Here is a 12,935-nt window from a genome sequence, read left to right on the forward strand (position 1 = left end):
TAAAGTAGTTCATTTTTCCTAATTAGATCAATTATCCACCAAGGTGCGCTTGTTATTGTTCTGCGATGTTTTGTTCCGTGAGAGTCTTCCTCGTCCTCATGCCAGGCGCACGGTTATTTATTAGCACGTGTCTGGCGCTGACATTAATAGCAAGCTGTAGAGTTCACATTCTCAACCTTAGTGTTGTGATAACGGGGGGGTACTATCGGTGTACGAGCGTAATTCGTTTTCTGAAATGTCTTTAGGAACCGAGTTGATACGACTTAGCCTAATGTGAATACATATAATCCGCTATACCTCGTGTGTGTTGCTCGGTAGACGTGTAGGGATAATGCACTGAATGTAGCCACACCTAGTACGTGTACTACGTATAAGGAGGTTGGGTTTCCTCGGAGGTGACGCTGTGCACACAGATTTGATATGAAACTGGTCTCACCCAAACGTAATCCATACAAAGAAAAAGCTTCTGAATCGAAAGGATTAGCGATGAGGAGTCATTAACCTATCGAGGCAGCAGTCGTCCGCTGGTAACTTGAAACCCCATTGATGTTCACACTCGGGTGAATGCCCCGAGCAGGCGGGTCATTTTGATTAAGAAAAGCCAGAACAGAGTGTGCTCATCGGCTCCTTTTATCTATCAGGTCGTTCCTATTGACATGACAGAGGCAGATTAAAGACATTCCTCCACACACTCCCACAAATGCCCTGAACAAATGAACATCAAGTCTTCCCTTCCTACGCAGTTTTGTTCCACTACCTCACCACGAAGTCCACGAGTCGACTAAGAGCTTCTGCAGATTAATCATCCGTCGCTAACGGCCTCTTATTCAACCATTAACGTGTGTGTGTGTGTGTGTGTGTGTGTGTGTGTGTGTGTGTGTGTGTGTGTGTGTGTGTGTGTGTGTGTGTGTGTGTGTGTGTGTGTGTGTGTGTGTGTGTGTGTGTGTGTGTGTGTGTGTGTGTGTGTGTGTGTGTGTGTGTGTGTGTGGTGTGTGTGTGTGTGTGTGTGTGTGTGTGTGTGTGTGTGTGTGTGTGTGTGTGTGTGTGTGTGTGTGTGTGTGTGTAGTGCCGAGGTGGAGAAGCTGTCCGTGGTCGGTTCTCCGTTCTGGATGGCTCCGGAGGTTCTGAGAGACGAGCCGTACAACGAGAAGGTAGTCCCGCACTTTCACCTCCAGACAAAAGTGGCAATTAATAATAATAGATTTAATTTGTTGTTGCTTTTACAGGTGCTCAAAGACGCTTTATAGATATAGTGAAAAGAAAGGAACAACAAATAAATATATAGTTAAAATTAGTGAAATAAGCTAAGATGGGGAAGATAATAATAACTAAAACTGTAGTTGTCTTTGTTGGACTCCTACCTTGAGACTAGAAAGATAGACTTGTCAGTTTTAATTGTTCTCCTATGGTGTGGAGAATGTTTATCATGACGTTTGTTGTTATTTTGCTGTGCCATTTGAGGGGGCGATGTGATTGGATAACTGGAGGGCTATTTCCTTAATAAGCCTTTTTTAAGAATATATTATGATTATTACTTTCTGCCCTCCAGCTATAACCAACTAACTTATTATGTTGTACCTTGTCTGTATGAATTTTCTGGATTACTATTAAAGTAGTTAAATAGTGAAAGGAAAACAACATATACTTGAGAGCAATGATACTCGGACGATAAATGGAAACATATCTGTCTAAATAAGAGTTATATTGCAAATGAAGAGGTCAGAACGTTTGGTTCAACTTGAATAATATCCCCACAAAGACGTTTTTGTTGTTTTGTCTTCATCGTGTGTGTGTGTGTGTGTGTGTGTCTGTCTCCAGGCCGACGTGTTCTCCTATGGGATCGTCCTGTGTGAGATGATAGCGAGGGTGCAGGCCGACCCTGACTTCCTCCCCCGCACAGAGGTGAGTGCTCATCCTCCTCTCACCCATGCCTCACCCTGTTATCGCTCCTTCTGCATGTTTGCTTTTGCACACGGCTTGATCTGTTGGTGTCACGTGATAACTCGCACCCTGTTGACGCTGTGCAACATCCACATGACTCCGAGGAGCTTGGAGTGCTTTTGTTTTTTTAGATTCTCCAAGAATAGGGAGGTGATTTTTATAAAACACACAACCTGGGTAATATTTATATATATACAGTATATATTAGTATTAGTGGAAATGTCATTTAACAGAGAGGGATTTACTGCTTAGTATAAACATCATTTATTAACTGAGCCTTTTTAAAACTATTTTTTACAAATGTGGGCTATTGCTATTAAAAAATGTCTCCTTTTTACTTGTTTGTCATAAACTAAATTGCACGAATACCCTTTGATATTTTTTCGTGTGTGTCTTCATATAAAACGTCCTTTTTTTTTTTTAAACCAGCAGAGCATGTTCTCCATCTCGCACTCGCAGTCTGTGTTTTGTAATATTTGATTGGACACAATGCGCACTTGGCAGTCAGCGGCGCCGTGTCCGAGGGATTAGTTTGACACGGAGCGGCTTTTGGCAGGAGAGTTGCGGGATGTCAAACATCTGATGACGCTCTGTCCTGATCCCACGTCTGGAATCATAAATACCAATTTCCTGTTTAACATTCGTATATCCACATCTGTCCGTCTCTCCGTGTTCTTTCCCCTCCTGCAGAACTTCGGCCTGGACTATCACACGTTCCAGCACATGGTGGGAGACTGTCCGCCCGACTTCCTGCAGCTGGCCTTCAACTGCTGCAACGTGAGTCTGTTTTTCAACATCTGGGATTACAGTACTGCAATATTAAAGGTCACCTATATCCATGTCTCTTCTTCATCAACATGTGTCCCCTCTTCTCCATGTCTCTTCTTCATCAACATGTGTCCCCTCTTCTCCATGTCTCTTCTACTTCAACACGTGTCCCCTCTTCTTCATGTCTCTTCTTCATCAACATGTGTCCCCTCTTCTCCATGTCTCTTCTTCATCAACACGTGTCCCCTCTTCTCCATGTCTCTTCTTCATCAACATGTGTCCCCTCTTCTCCATGTCTCTTCTACTTCAACATGTGTCCCCTCTTCTTCATGTCTCTTCTACATCAACATGTGTCCCCTCTTCTCCATGTCTCTTCTACATCAACATGTGTCCCCTCTTCTCCATGTCTCTTCTACATCAACATGTGTCCCCTCTTCTTCATGTCTCTTCTACATCAACATGTGTCCCCTCTTCTCCATGTCTCTTCTACATCAACATGTGTCCCCTCTTCTTCATGTCTCTTCTACATCAACATGTGTCCCCTCTTCTTCACGTCTCTTCTACATCAACATGTGTCCCCTCTCCTTCACGTCTCTTCCACATCAACATGTGTCCCCTCTTCTCCATGTCTCTTCTTCATCAACATGTGTCCCCTCTTCTCCATGTCTCTTCTACTTCAACATGTGTCCCCTCTTCTTCATGTCTCTTCTACATCAACATGTGTCCCCTCTTCTCCATGTCTCTTCTACATCAACATGTGTCCCCTCTTCTCCATGTCTCTTCTACATCAACATGTGTCCCCTCTTCTTCATGTCTCTTCTACATCAACATGTGTCCCCTCTTCTTCATGTCTCTTCTACATCAACATGTGTCCCCTCTTCTTCACGTCTCTTCCACATCAACATGTGTCCCCTCTTCTTCATGTCTCTTCCACATCAACATGTGTCCCCTCTTCTTCATGTCTCTTTTACATCACCATGTGTCCCCTCTTCTCCATGTCTCTTCTACATCAACATGTGTCCCCTCTTCTTCATGTCTCTTCTACATCAACATGTGTCCCGTCTTCTCCATGTCTCTTCTACATCAACATGTGTCCCCTCTTCTTCATGTCTCTTCTACATCAACATGTGTCCCCTCTTCTTCATGTCTCTTCTTCATCAACATGTGTCCCCTCTTCTTCATGCCTCTTCTACATCAACATGTGTCCCTTCTTCTTCTTCATGTCTCTTCTACATCACCATGTGTCCCCTCTTCTTCATGTCTCTTCTACATCAACACGTGTCCCCTCTTCTTCACGTCTCTTCTACATCAACACGTGTCCCCTCTTCTTCACGTCTCTTCCACATCAACATGTGTCCCCTCTTCTCCATGTCTCTTCTTCATCAACATGTGTCCCCTCTTCTCCATGTCTCTTCTACATCAACATGTGTCCCCTCTTCTTCACGTCTCTTCTACATCAACATGTGTCCCCTCTTCTTCACGTCTCTTCTACATCAACACTGTGTCCCCTCTTCTTCACGTCTCTTCTACATCAACATGTGTCCCCTCTTCTTCACGTCTCTTCTACATCAACACGTGTCCCCTCTTCTTCACGTCTCTTCTACATCAACATGTGTCCCCTCTTCTTCATGTCTCTTCTTCATCAACATGTGTCCCCTCTTCTTCATGTCTCTTCTACATCAACATGTGTCCCTTCTTCTTCATGTCTCTTCTACATCACCATGTGTCCCCTCTTCTTCATGTCTCTTCTACATCAACATGTGTCCCCTCTTCTTCATGTCTCTTCTACATCAACATGTGTCCCCTCTTCTTCACGTCTCTTCTACATCAACATGTGTCCCCTCTTCTTCACGTCTCTTCTACATCAACATGTGTCCCCTCTTCTTCATGTCTCTTCTACATCAACATGTGTCCCCTCTTCTTCATGTATATTCTACATCAACATGTGTCCCCTCTTCTTCATGTCTCTTCTACATCAGCATGTGTCCCCTCTTCTTCATGTCTCTTCTACATCAACATGTGTCCCCTCTTCTTCATGTCTCTTCTACATCAACATGTGTCCCCTCTTCTTCATGTCTCTTCTACATCAACATGTGTCCCCCTCTTCTTCATGTCTCTTCTACATCAACATGTGTCCCCTCTTCTTCATGTCTCTTCTACATCAACATGTGTCCCCTCTTCTTCATGTCTCTTCTACATCAACATGTGTCCCCTCTTCTTCACGTCTCTTCTACATCAACATGTGTCCCCTCTTCTTCATGTCTCTTCTACATCAACATGTGTCCCCTCTTCTTCATGTCTCTTCTACATCAACATGTGTCCCCTCTTCTGCATGTCTCTTCTACATCAACACGTGTCCCCTCTTCTTCATGTCTCTTCTACATCAACATGTGTCCCCTCTTCTTCATGTCTCCTCTACATCAACATGTGTCCCCTCTTCTTCATGTCTCTTCTACATCAACATGTGTCCCCTCTTCTTCATGTCTCTTCTACATCAACATGTGTCCCCTCTTCTTCATGTCTCTTCTCCATCAACATGTGTCCCCTCTTCTTCATGTCTCCTCTACATCAACATGTGTCCTCTCTGTGGAAAGAGACTCTGAACGTTTCAGGAACAAAGATTCTCTCTCTTTTTGATCCATTTCTATAAAAACTTGTCTGAAAATGAGCTGATCAGATTTTGGCCACTTTATGATGTCATAACGATGTCTTGCCTTGCGTAACCATTAGCCAATCAGCAACCAAGGTAACCCCCCCCCCCCACCTTATCACCTGAACCTCCTCCTAGAGCACCATTGTGTTCTTTCTAACCAAATCTCTCTCAGAGGGGCGTGGGGAGGGGCTCCTTATTTTCATCTGAAGTAACTAGGGATGTAACGATATATCGAATATCGCGGTAAATAAATGTCTCAATACCGTCGTGAGACTGACAAAATCTACCGCGATTAAAAAAAAAACGAGTGAGTGTGTGTGTGTGTGTGTGTGTGTTACTTGAACAACTAAAGTGAAACTTGATTTATTCTATTGCGGGGTCTGATTATTATATTGTTGACACTTTAAAATACTACCATCCTACTAAAATGCTGTACAAATCAGATTTATTATTTAATCAAGAAAAAAAATTCAAGTTAAAAAAAAACAAAAACATTTTTTCCCTTTATTTTTCAATATCGCGATAAATATCGTACCGTGGACTTTTTATCGCGATATTATCGTACCGTGAGTTTTTGGTATCGTTACATCCCTAAAAGTAACAGACAGAGAATCAGCACTTTGGAAACAGGGCTGAAACAGAGGGGATTATGGGTAATGCTGCAATGACCTGTTTGGTGTTTGGAGCCAAACACTTCAGAGACATGTTTGTATATATATCTGAGAGCTGTAATGTATTGATGAGAAACAGTGTAATAGGGGACCTTCAAAGTCAAAACGGCTCAACCAATTGAAAATCTGCTTAAAGATTGTAGGTCAACCCTTAAAATAGCTCAACAAATCAACATAATATACTGAGGCTTGCCGACCACATTGTCTCTGAGCATGTGCTGATCAGCAAAAATGAATTGTTGCCATCCAAGCAGATTCAGGGTCCTTGTAAGCCTGCGCTCTTTGTGCTCCAATCAATCTTGAAAACGGAGGTAATCCCGGATTAAATGTGTGTTAAAGAGTCTGAAACACATTGTCTTCTCTTCAGTCCTTGTTGATTTTATCACATCAAAGTATTTACATATCGCATCGTGGTGCGGCGTAGCGTATCACATTCGTATCATCGTGCATATCTTATCACATCGTTGAAACAATCCCTTTGTAATCGTGATCTTTAAAAACAAAATGTTTACGACCAACTTTTCTTTGTGACATTTACCGAACGGCTCGTCTTTCTTTCTCGATTCCCATCGATTTATTTTTAATTTCTTAAGTAACTTTTGTTTGAAAAAGAGGGGCAATCTGATTATCTAAATAATCTGATTCTGTCCGGGGGGCATTCGACTCACGAGAAGCCGGATCAGTTACGAGGTTTTCTCCGTATCCATGCAGTCATCAGCTGTTAAATTGAGCTACTGATGAAATGAGTGTGTGGCAACATTAAGTGAATTAAACCAAAGTAAATACAGACTCTCTTTTCAGAGTTTAGTTTGCCCCAAGTATTAATCACTGTACTCTAATTGAGTTATACATCCTTTTAAACCACAGAAGATGAGGGTATTACAGATTTCGGCCCCCCGCTGACTGATCCTGTCTTTGCTCCATCTCTCTTCCTCCTGTCTGTTGTCTCGCTTGTATCATCCTTTCCTCCTTCATCGGTTCACATAGTCTTTCTCCAGAGTAAGGAAGTTGTTTAATACAAGGTGTCTTTTTAAGCATCTTTTTTTTGCACTTCGGTGTCAGCTGTCGTTGACTTCAAACTTTCAGAGTTCCAAGTTTCCCCACTTCCCCTTTTTGCTGAGTGGGCCCCTGGTTCGATCTATTAGTGATTGACAGTTTCAGTTCCTTTGGAAAGCTTATCTCTCCTGCCGGGGCCCCTCCCCATAAGTGATGAAATGTTGTTGAACTGACTAAATGCTATATAACCTGTAGGCATCTTTCACTCGTTGCGCACTCTCTCAGGATACTTTGTGTTCTGGGAGACCTGTGTCTTTGAAGCTTCAAATAAATAACCAGATCCAAGACGACTCTGTCTGTTTCACCATTTATTGTTTGATACTTCTGACTTGTGTATCTCCACAGTGTTGACTAGGCGTAAGATTTCCATAACACACATTTTAGTTTTTTCATCTGTTCTTTTCTCTCCCAGCTCCTCACATCTCCCACCCTTCCTCCCTGTCCATTCTTCTTATTGCTGCTTATTTTCATTGTCAACGTCTGTCCTTAATTCTACTTTAAGTTTCCTCACTTAAAAAATATATTTGTTTGATGTAACATCTTATACTTTCTCCTCGGAAACTTATGAAGTATTGCACTTTATTATAACTGTAATCAAAGTTAAGTGCCAATAAAAGCCACATGACAATCTTTCCTTAAGACTTTTAAACAACATAGTAAAAGACCAGGAAACTCTACTTCCAGATACTTGTAGAAGCATCGCCTCTGATTTCTGTGTGTGGAAAATAGTATAATGTCGTATGGTCTTTAAATGCAGCACCTTTTTTTATTGGAAACTAAATACTGTGAGTGCAGCTTTTCCCTTGTGATAAGTAATGAGTGCAATCCCTCCCGGCTTCTGCACAATGCTCCAGAACATAACTATACATCTCATCCGTCTCCACGTCTCCTCCCCAGATGGATCCTAAACTCCGTCCGTCTTTCACCGAGAACGTCCGGCACCTGGAGGAGATTCTGGTCCGCCTTAAGGTGGAAGAGATGGAGCACGAGTGTGTTCCTCTCAGTGGGGACAACGACAAGAAGACGATACCCAAAGGTAACGCTAATAATAATAATACAATTCATTTATATAGCACACTTTAAAACGACGTCATGTCAAGCTGCTTCAGAGTGCACACAGCTGGGACTGTTAATTTACTGTCAATAAAAGTCCGTTAGTTTCCGAGTTGATTCCTGAAAAGGAAGGGGATCATCGATCAAGGAAACAGAAACCTGTTAAACATCCTTCCTCCGGCCTCTCTATACCCCCACCCCGGATTTACTCTCATGTAGTCAGACGTACAATTGGACAGCTCTTCGATATTAACTTGTTATCCTGTCAGTGTCAAAGCTAACAGGAACTTCTCCTCTCTGACACCAGTTCCTCTTCCAAAGCATCTCACTTTGTTCAGTCAGTTACTAACTGTTTACACCGTCCTGTCCAGATTTAAACTTCACTTCCCTTTCAGTTATAAAATCGGCTTGCAAGGAAAGTAATACCCATATTTCCCCTAGGGTTGTGGCTACTAATAACTCTCAATATGATTTAATCTGCAGATTATGAACAATAGATTGATTGTTTGGTACATTGGCAGAAAATAGTGAAAAATGTCATCCCACTGTCTCAATATCCCAAATAAAGGCAATATATGTGTTTTACTGTCAGTCCGAAACCCAGATATAGTTTATTACATAAGATATAATATGATATTTACACAGACAAACAGAAAAAGCAGGATATCTGCATGTTCAAGAAGCTGACACGGCATTTTTGCATGAAAGGTTACAGTTGGAAAGTTAATCAATTATAGAAATAGTTGCATTAATCTGCATGAATCGAGTAATCGTCGATTTAACTTCCCCTGTGAGATCCACTGTATTCCCTCTTTTTGCACGCCAGTAAGTTCGTCAAATCCGTTCCAACATTTGTTCACATCATATTAAATCAAGCACAGAGTCCTTGGTTGCTGATAATATAAACACAGGCCTGAGATTTAGATGCCTATTTTGAAATACTTGATCCATGGATCCAGGTTTCACTTCTAATTCGGTCCAGCGCTCCGCCGCCTGATGTCTACCCTCACACAGTCGCTCATGCTCTCGTTCAGGCGGGAGAGCTTTTTCTCTCGACTAAAGAGTGTGAAGAAGGAAATCGGGGACATGATGCAACACAGTGAAATCTACATCAAGCTAACAACACGTAGAAAACACAAGATGGACCTGTTTGCATAGTCGTTATTAGGGATGCTCCGATCGATCGGCCGCCGTTCGTTATCGGCCGATATTCACTCTTAATAGTTCGATCGGTGCTCTCTTTAAAGGCCGATCAGATTACGCAAAATACACGACTGTTGGCGTCAAAACAAGCTCGCCAAAATGGCTTCACCGGTCTGGCAGTTTTTCAAGGTGACCAAAAAAGACAGTAAAATAGCGGAATGCAACGTGTGTGTGACGCAGAAACCCTGCAGCTCCGCCCGCCGTGACGCAAAACACACACTAAGAGTTAGACCGAACACACTTAGCTATTTGATCTACCTCTGGAACTCGCTAAACTAGTTATGCATAAGTTTATTCTTCACTGTCGGGTCCCTCATTACTGGATCAGTGAGCGGCATGAGACGACACTGAGGGCTGTCAGGAGAGAGAGAGAGCGCTTCCGCTCATTCCTCCCGTGTTATTATCCAAAGTTCATGTAAACTTGAATAATTTACTTCATTTGAATGTAATAATTATGTTGTTGTTGTTGTTTGTGGAAGCGCGTCATGTATTGAAAAAGAAACTTTTCGATCCGTTACGATGATAAACTGAAGGAATATATACATGAGCCCCATTAAAGAGCCTGTGACACGAGTTTCCCCCATCGTCCAAACCATCCATTTGAGTACATATCGTCCCCTTGAAAACCGTTACTGAACTGATTTTGGATATTTGTACTTTGATAACCGTTAATCCTTCAATGTTGACCATTTCTGGATCTTCTCGCGGATTCTTCAAGTCCCGCCAAATGATGGGTGACGTCATTGCGGGCACAGCGCTCCAGCTGCACCGTCCAGGATCCCAGCTTCTGCATGCAAACGCACGACGGCGCGCAGCAGCAAGCGATGACAGTTTAATGTTGAACGTGTCTGAGAGCTCATATGAGGCTGAAGGATCGGTTTATGTTGTATCTCAGGGTTCGTACGGGTGCTTGAAATCCTTGAAAATGCTTGAAATTTGACGTGGTGTTTTCAAGGTTGGGAAAGTGCTTGCATTTTGGGAATGGTGCTTGAAATTGAGATAAAGTGCTTGAAAATGTAAATGCTTTACTTTTACAATAAATTGCTGTCTGACTGAATAGTTCGCTTTTTAGATTAAAAGAAAAGAATTGCTTGCTTCTACATAAAACAGCTCCGCTGCACCTTCCCGCGCTATGTGCGCGACCTGCAGTGTTTGAGTTACGTGTGACCTGGGCATTCTGATGAGAGATAGGTGACTGTGTGCCAGGAGGTTGCCGTTTCACCGAGCGTTGGCTAGCAGAAGACCAATACAAGCCATGGCTAAGACGAGGGTCAAGCCCACGAGTAGCCTCCTGCAAAGTTTGCAAACATAACGATGCGAGAGTCTGCGCTGACGAGCCACATGAAAGGTACGCCGTAGTAGAGCATTTTAGATTAGGCTAACGTTACGTTTGTTTAAGCTAACGTTAGCGAGCTGAATAGCGAACTCGATTGAGGGATAATAATAATTGCAGGGGACAATCATTTCAGAGGAGCGTACCTATGGTATGTGCGTTACAGTCGCCATCGTGTGGTGTTCAGAGGACGAAGCTCTCACGGCATTTCGTGTTATCGTCATGAAATATAATCTATTGATTCGACACAGAGCGATTTTGAAAGCGATGTATTTCGACTGTATGTTTCGTGCCTAAACCAAATGAGACTTGCTCTATCGAAATCAGACACATTGACCCGAAGACACATTTTCGTTTGTATTACTGGTCTGGGGGAAGCTCGCGAGTGTGTTTGTGTATTTTTGCGTTTGTGTACCGGGGAAACACCGGCTGTTGTTCTGCCTGCTTGACGTTACATTACTCCGTTCTCCGCTTGTAATCATGCCGAAGCTTCAAAGCTGTATTTATCATCTGAATTTGCCGAAACAAGTTTAATATTCTGAAAGCCAAGACTTTGTTTATTTGAAAACATGAAAACAAACTATCTTTTATATAAAATTGAAGTATTATAGTAAAACTACATTTTGTTTTAATCCCATGTACTTGTAGAATGAACACAGTCTTCCTTTGAAGATGTATAAGTCGGGAGTCTTGAGTCGTCAGCATTACCTACAATCATTGTTCTACACATTGTAAATATTATGTTCCACTTGTTACCACTGTGAGTCTATTTCTATGCAGCTCTGCGTGGCTACAATTCAGACTAATACACAACCAGAGGTGGATAAGTACTCAGATGTTGTACTTGAGTAAAAGTATAAGTACTCAGATATTGTTTGAGTAAAAGTAGAAGTACTCAGATCTTGTACTTGAGTAAAAGTAGAAGTACTCAGATCTTGTAGTGAAATTATAAGTACTCAGATCTTGTACTTAGTAAAAGTAGAAGTACTCAGGTCTTGTACTTGAGTAAAAGTAGAAGTACTCAGGTCTTGTACTTGAGTAAAAGTAGAAGTACTCAGATCTTGTACTTGAGTAAAAGTAGAAGTACTCAGATCTTGTACTTGTGTAAAAGTAGAAGTACTCAGATCTTGTTCTTGAGTAAAAGTAGAAGTACTCAGATCTTGTACTTGAGTAAAAGTAGAAGTACTCAGATCTTGTACTTAGTAAAAGTAGAAGTACTCAGATCTTGTACTTGAGTAAAAGTAGAAGTACTCAGGTCTTGTACTTGAGTAAAAGTAGAAGTACTCAGGTCTTGTACTTGAGTAAAAGTAGAAGTACTCAGATCTTGTACTTGAGTAAAAGTAGAAGTACTCAGATCTTGTACTTGTGTAAAAGTAGAAGTACTCAGATCTTGTTCTTGAGTAAAAGTAGAAGTACTCAGATCTTGTACTTGAGTAAAAGTAGAAGTACTCAGATCTTGTACTTAGTAAAAGTAGAAGTACCAGAGTGTAGGAATACTCTGTTTCAGTAAAAGTCCTGCATTCAAAATGTTCCTCAAGTGAAAATAGAAAAGTATTCTCATCAAAATATAGTGAAAGTAGCGACAGTAAAAGTAGTCGTTGTGCAGATTGGTCCATTTCAGAATAATATATATGATATGTTTTATAATGATTGATCATCAAAGTGTTCTCAGAGCTGGTGAAGGAGCAGCTAGTTTGAATGACTTTGTAGACTGCAGGGTAGCTGGTGGATTTACTCCAGGTGGAACTAAAGTCTGATTCAACACTTGATTAGATTTCACATCATTCATCCAGATCTGTGAAGTAACTAAATGTGTTAAATACATGTAGTGCAGTAGAAGTACACCATGTACCTCTGAACTGTAGTGGAGTAGAAGTACACCATGTACCTCTGAACTGTTGTGCAGTAGAAGTACACCATGTACCTCTGAACTGTAGTGGAGTAGAAGTACACCATGTACCTCTGAACTGTAGTGGAGTAGAAGTACACCATGTACCTCTGAACTGTAGAGTAGTAGAAGTACACCATGTACCTCTGAACTGTTGTGCAGTAGAAGTACACCATGTACCTCTGAACTGTAGTGGAGTAGAAGTACACCATGTACCTCTGAACTGTAGAGGAGTAGAAGTACACCATGTACCTCTGAACTGTTGTGCAGTAGAAGTACACCATGTACCTCTGAACTGTAGTGGAGTAGAAGTACACCATGTACCTCTGAACTGTAGAGGAGTAGAAGTACACCATGTACCTCTGAACT

The 12,935-nt window shown here is 41.8% G+C and overlaps 1 protein-coding gene across 1 annotated transcript in view; it reads left to right on the forward strand.

Annotated features, from left to right (window-relative positions):
* The window catches only part of tesk2 (testis associated actin remodelling kinase 2), a 48,496-nt gene that overhangs the window by 31,376 nt on the left and 4,185 nt on the right, over nt 1-12,935 (forward strand). The window contains exons 8-11 of the mRNA XM_034103793.2: nt 1,067-1,151; nt 1,819-1,902; nt 2,632-2,718; nt 7,987-8,125. Coding sequence (XP_033959684.1) covers nt 1,067-1,151; nt 1,819-1,902; nt 2,632-2,718; nt 7,987-8,125 — 395 coding nt within the window. The remainder of the gene's footprint in view (nt 1-1,066; nt 1,152-1,818; nt 1,903-2,631; nt 2,719-7,986; nt 8,126-12,935) is intronic.

This window comes from Pseudochaenichthys georgianus, chromosome 17 (genome assembly GCF_902827115.2).
Source record: "Pseudochaenichthys georgianus chromosome 17, fPseGeo1.2, whole genome shotgun sequence".
Lineage (NCBI taxonomy): Eukaryota > Metazoa > Chordata > Actinopteri > Perciformes > Channichthyidae > Pseudochaenichthys > Pseudochaenichthys georgianus.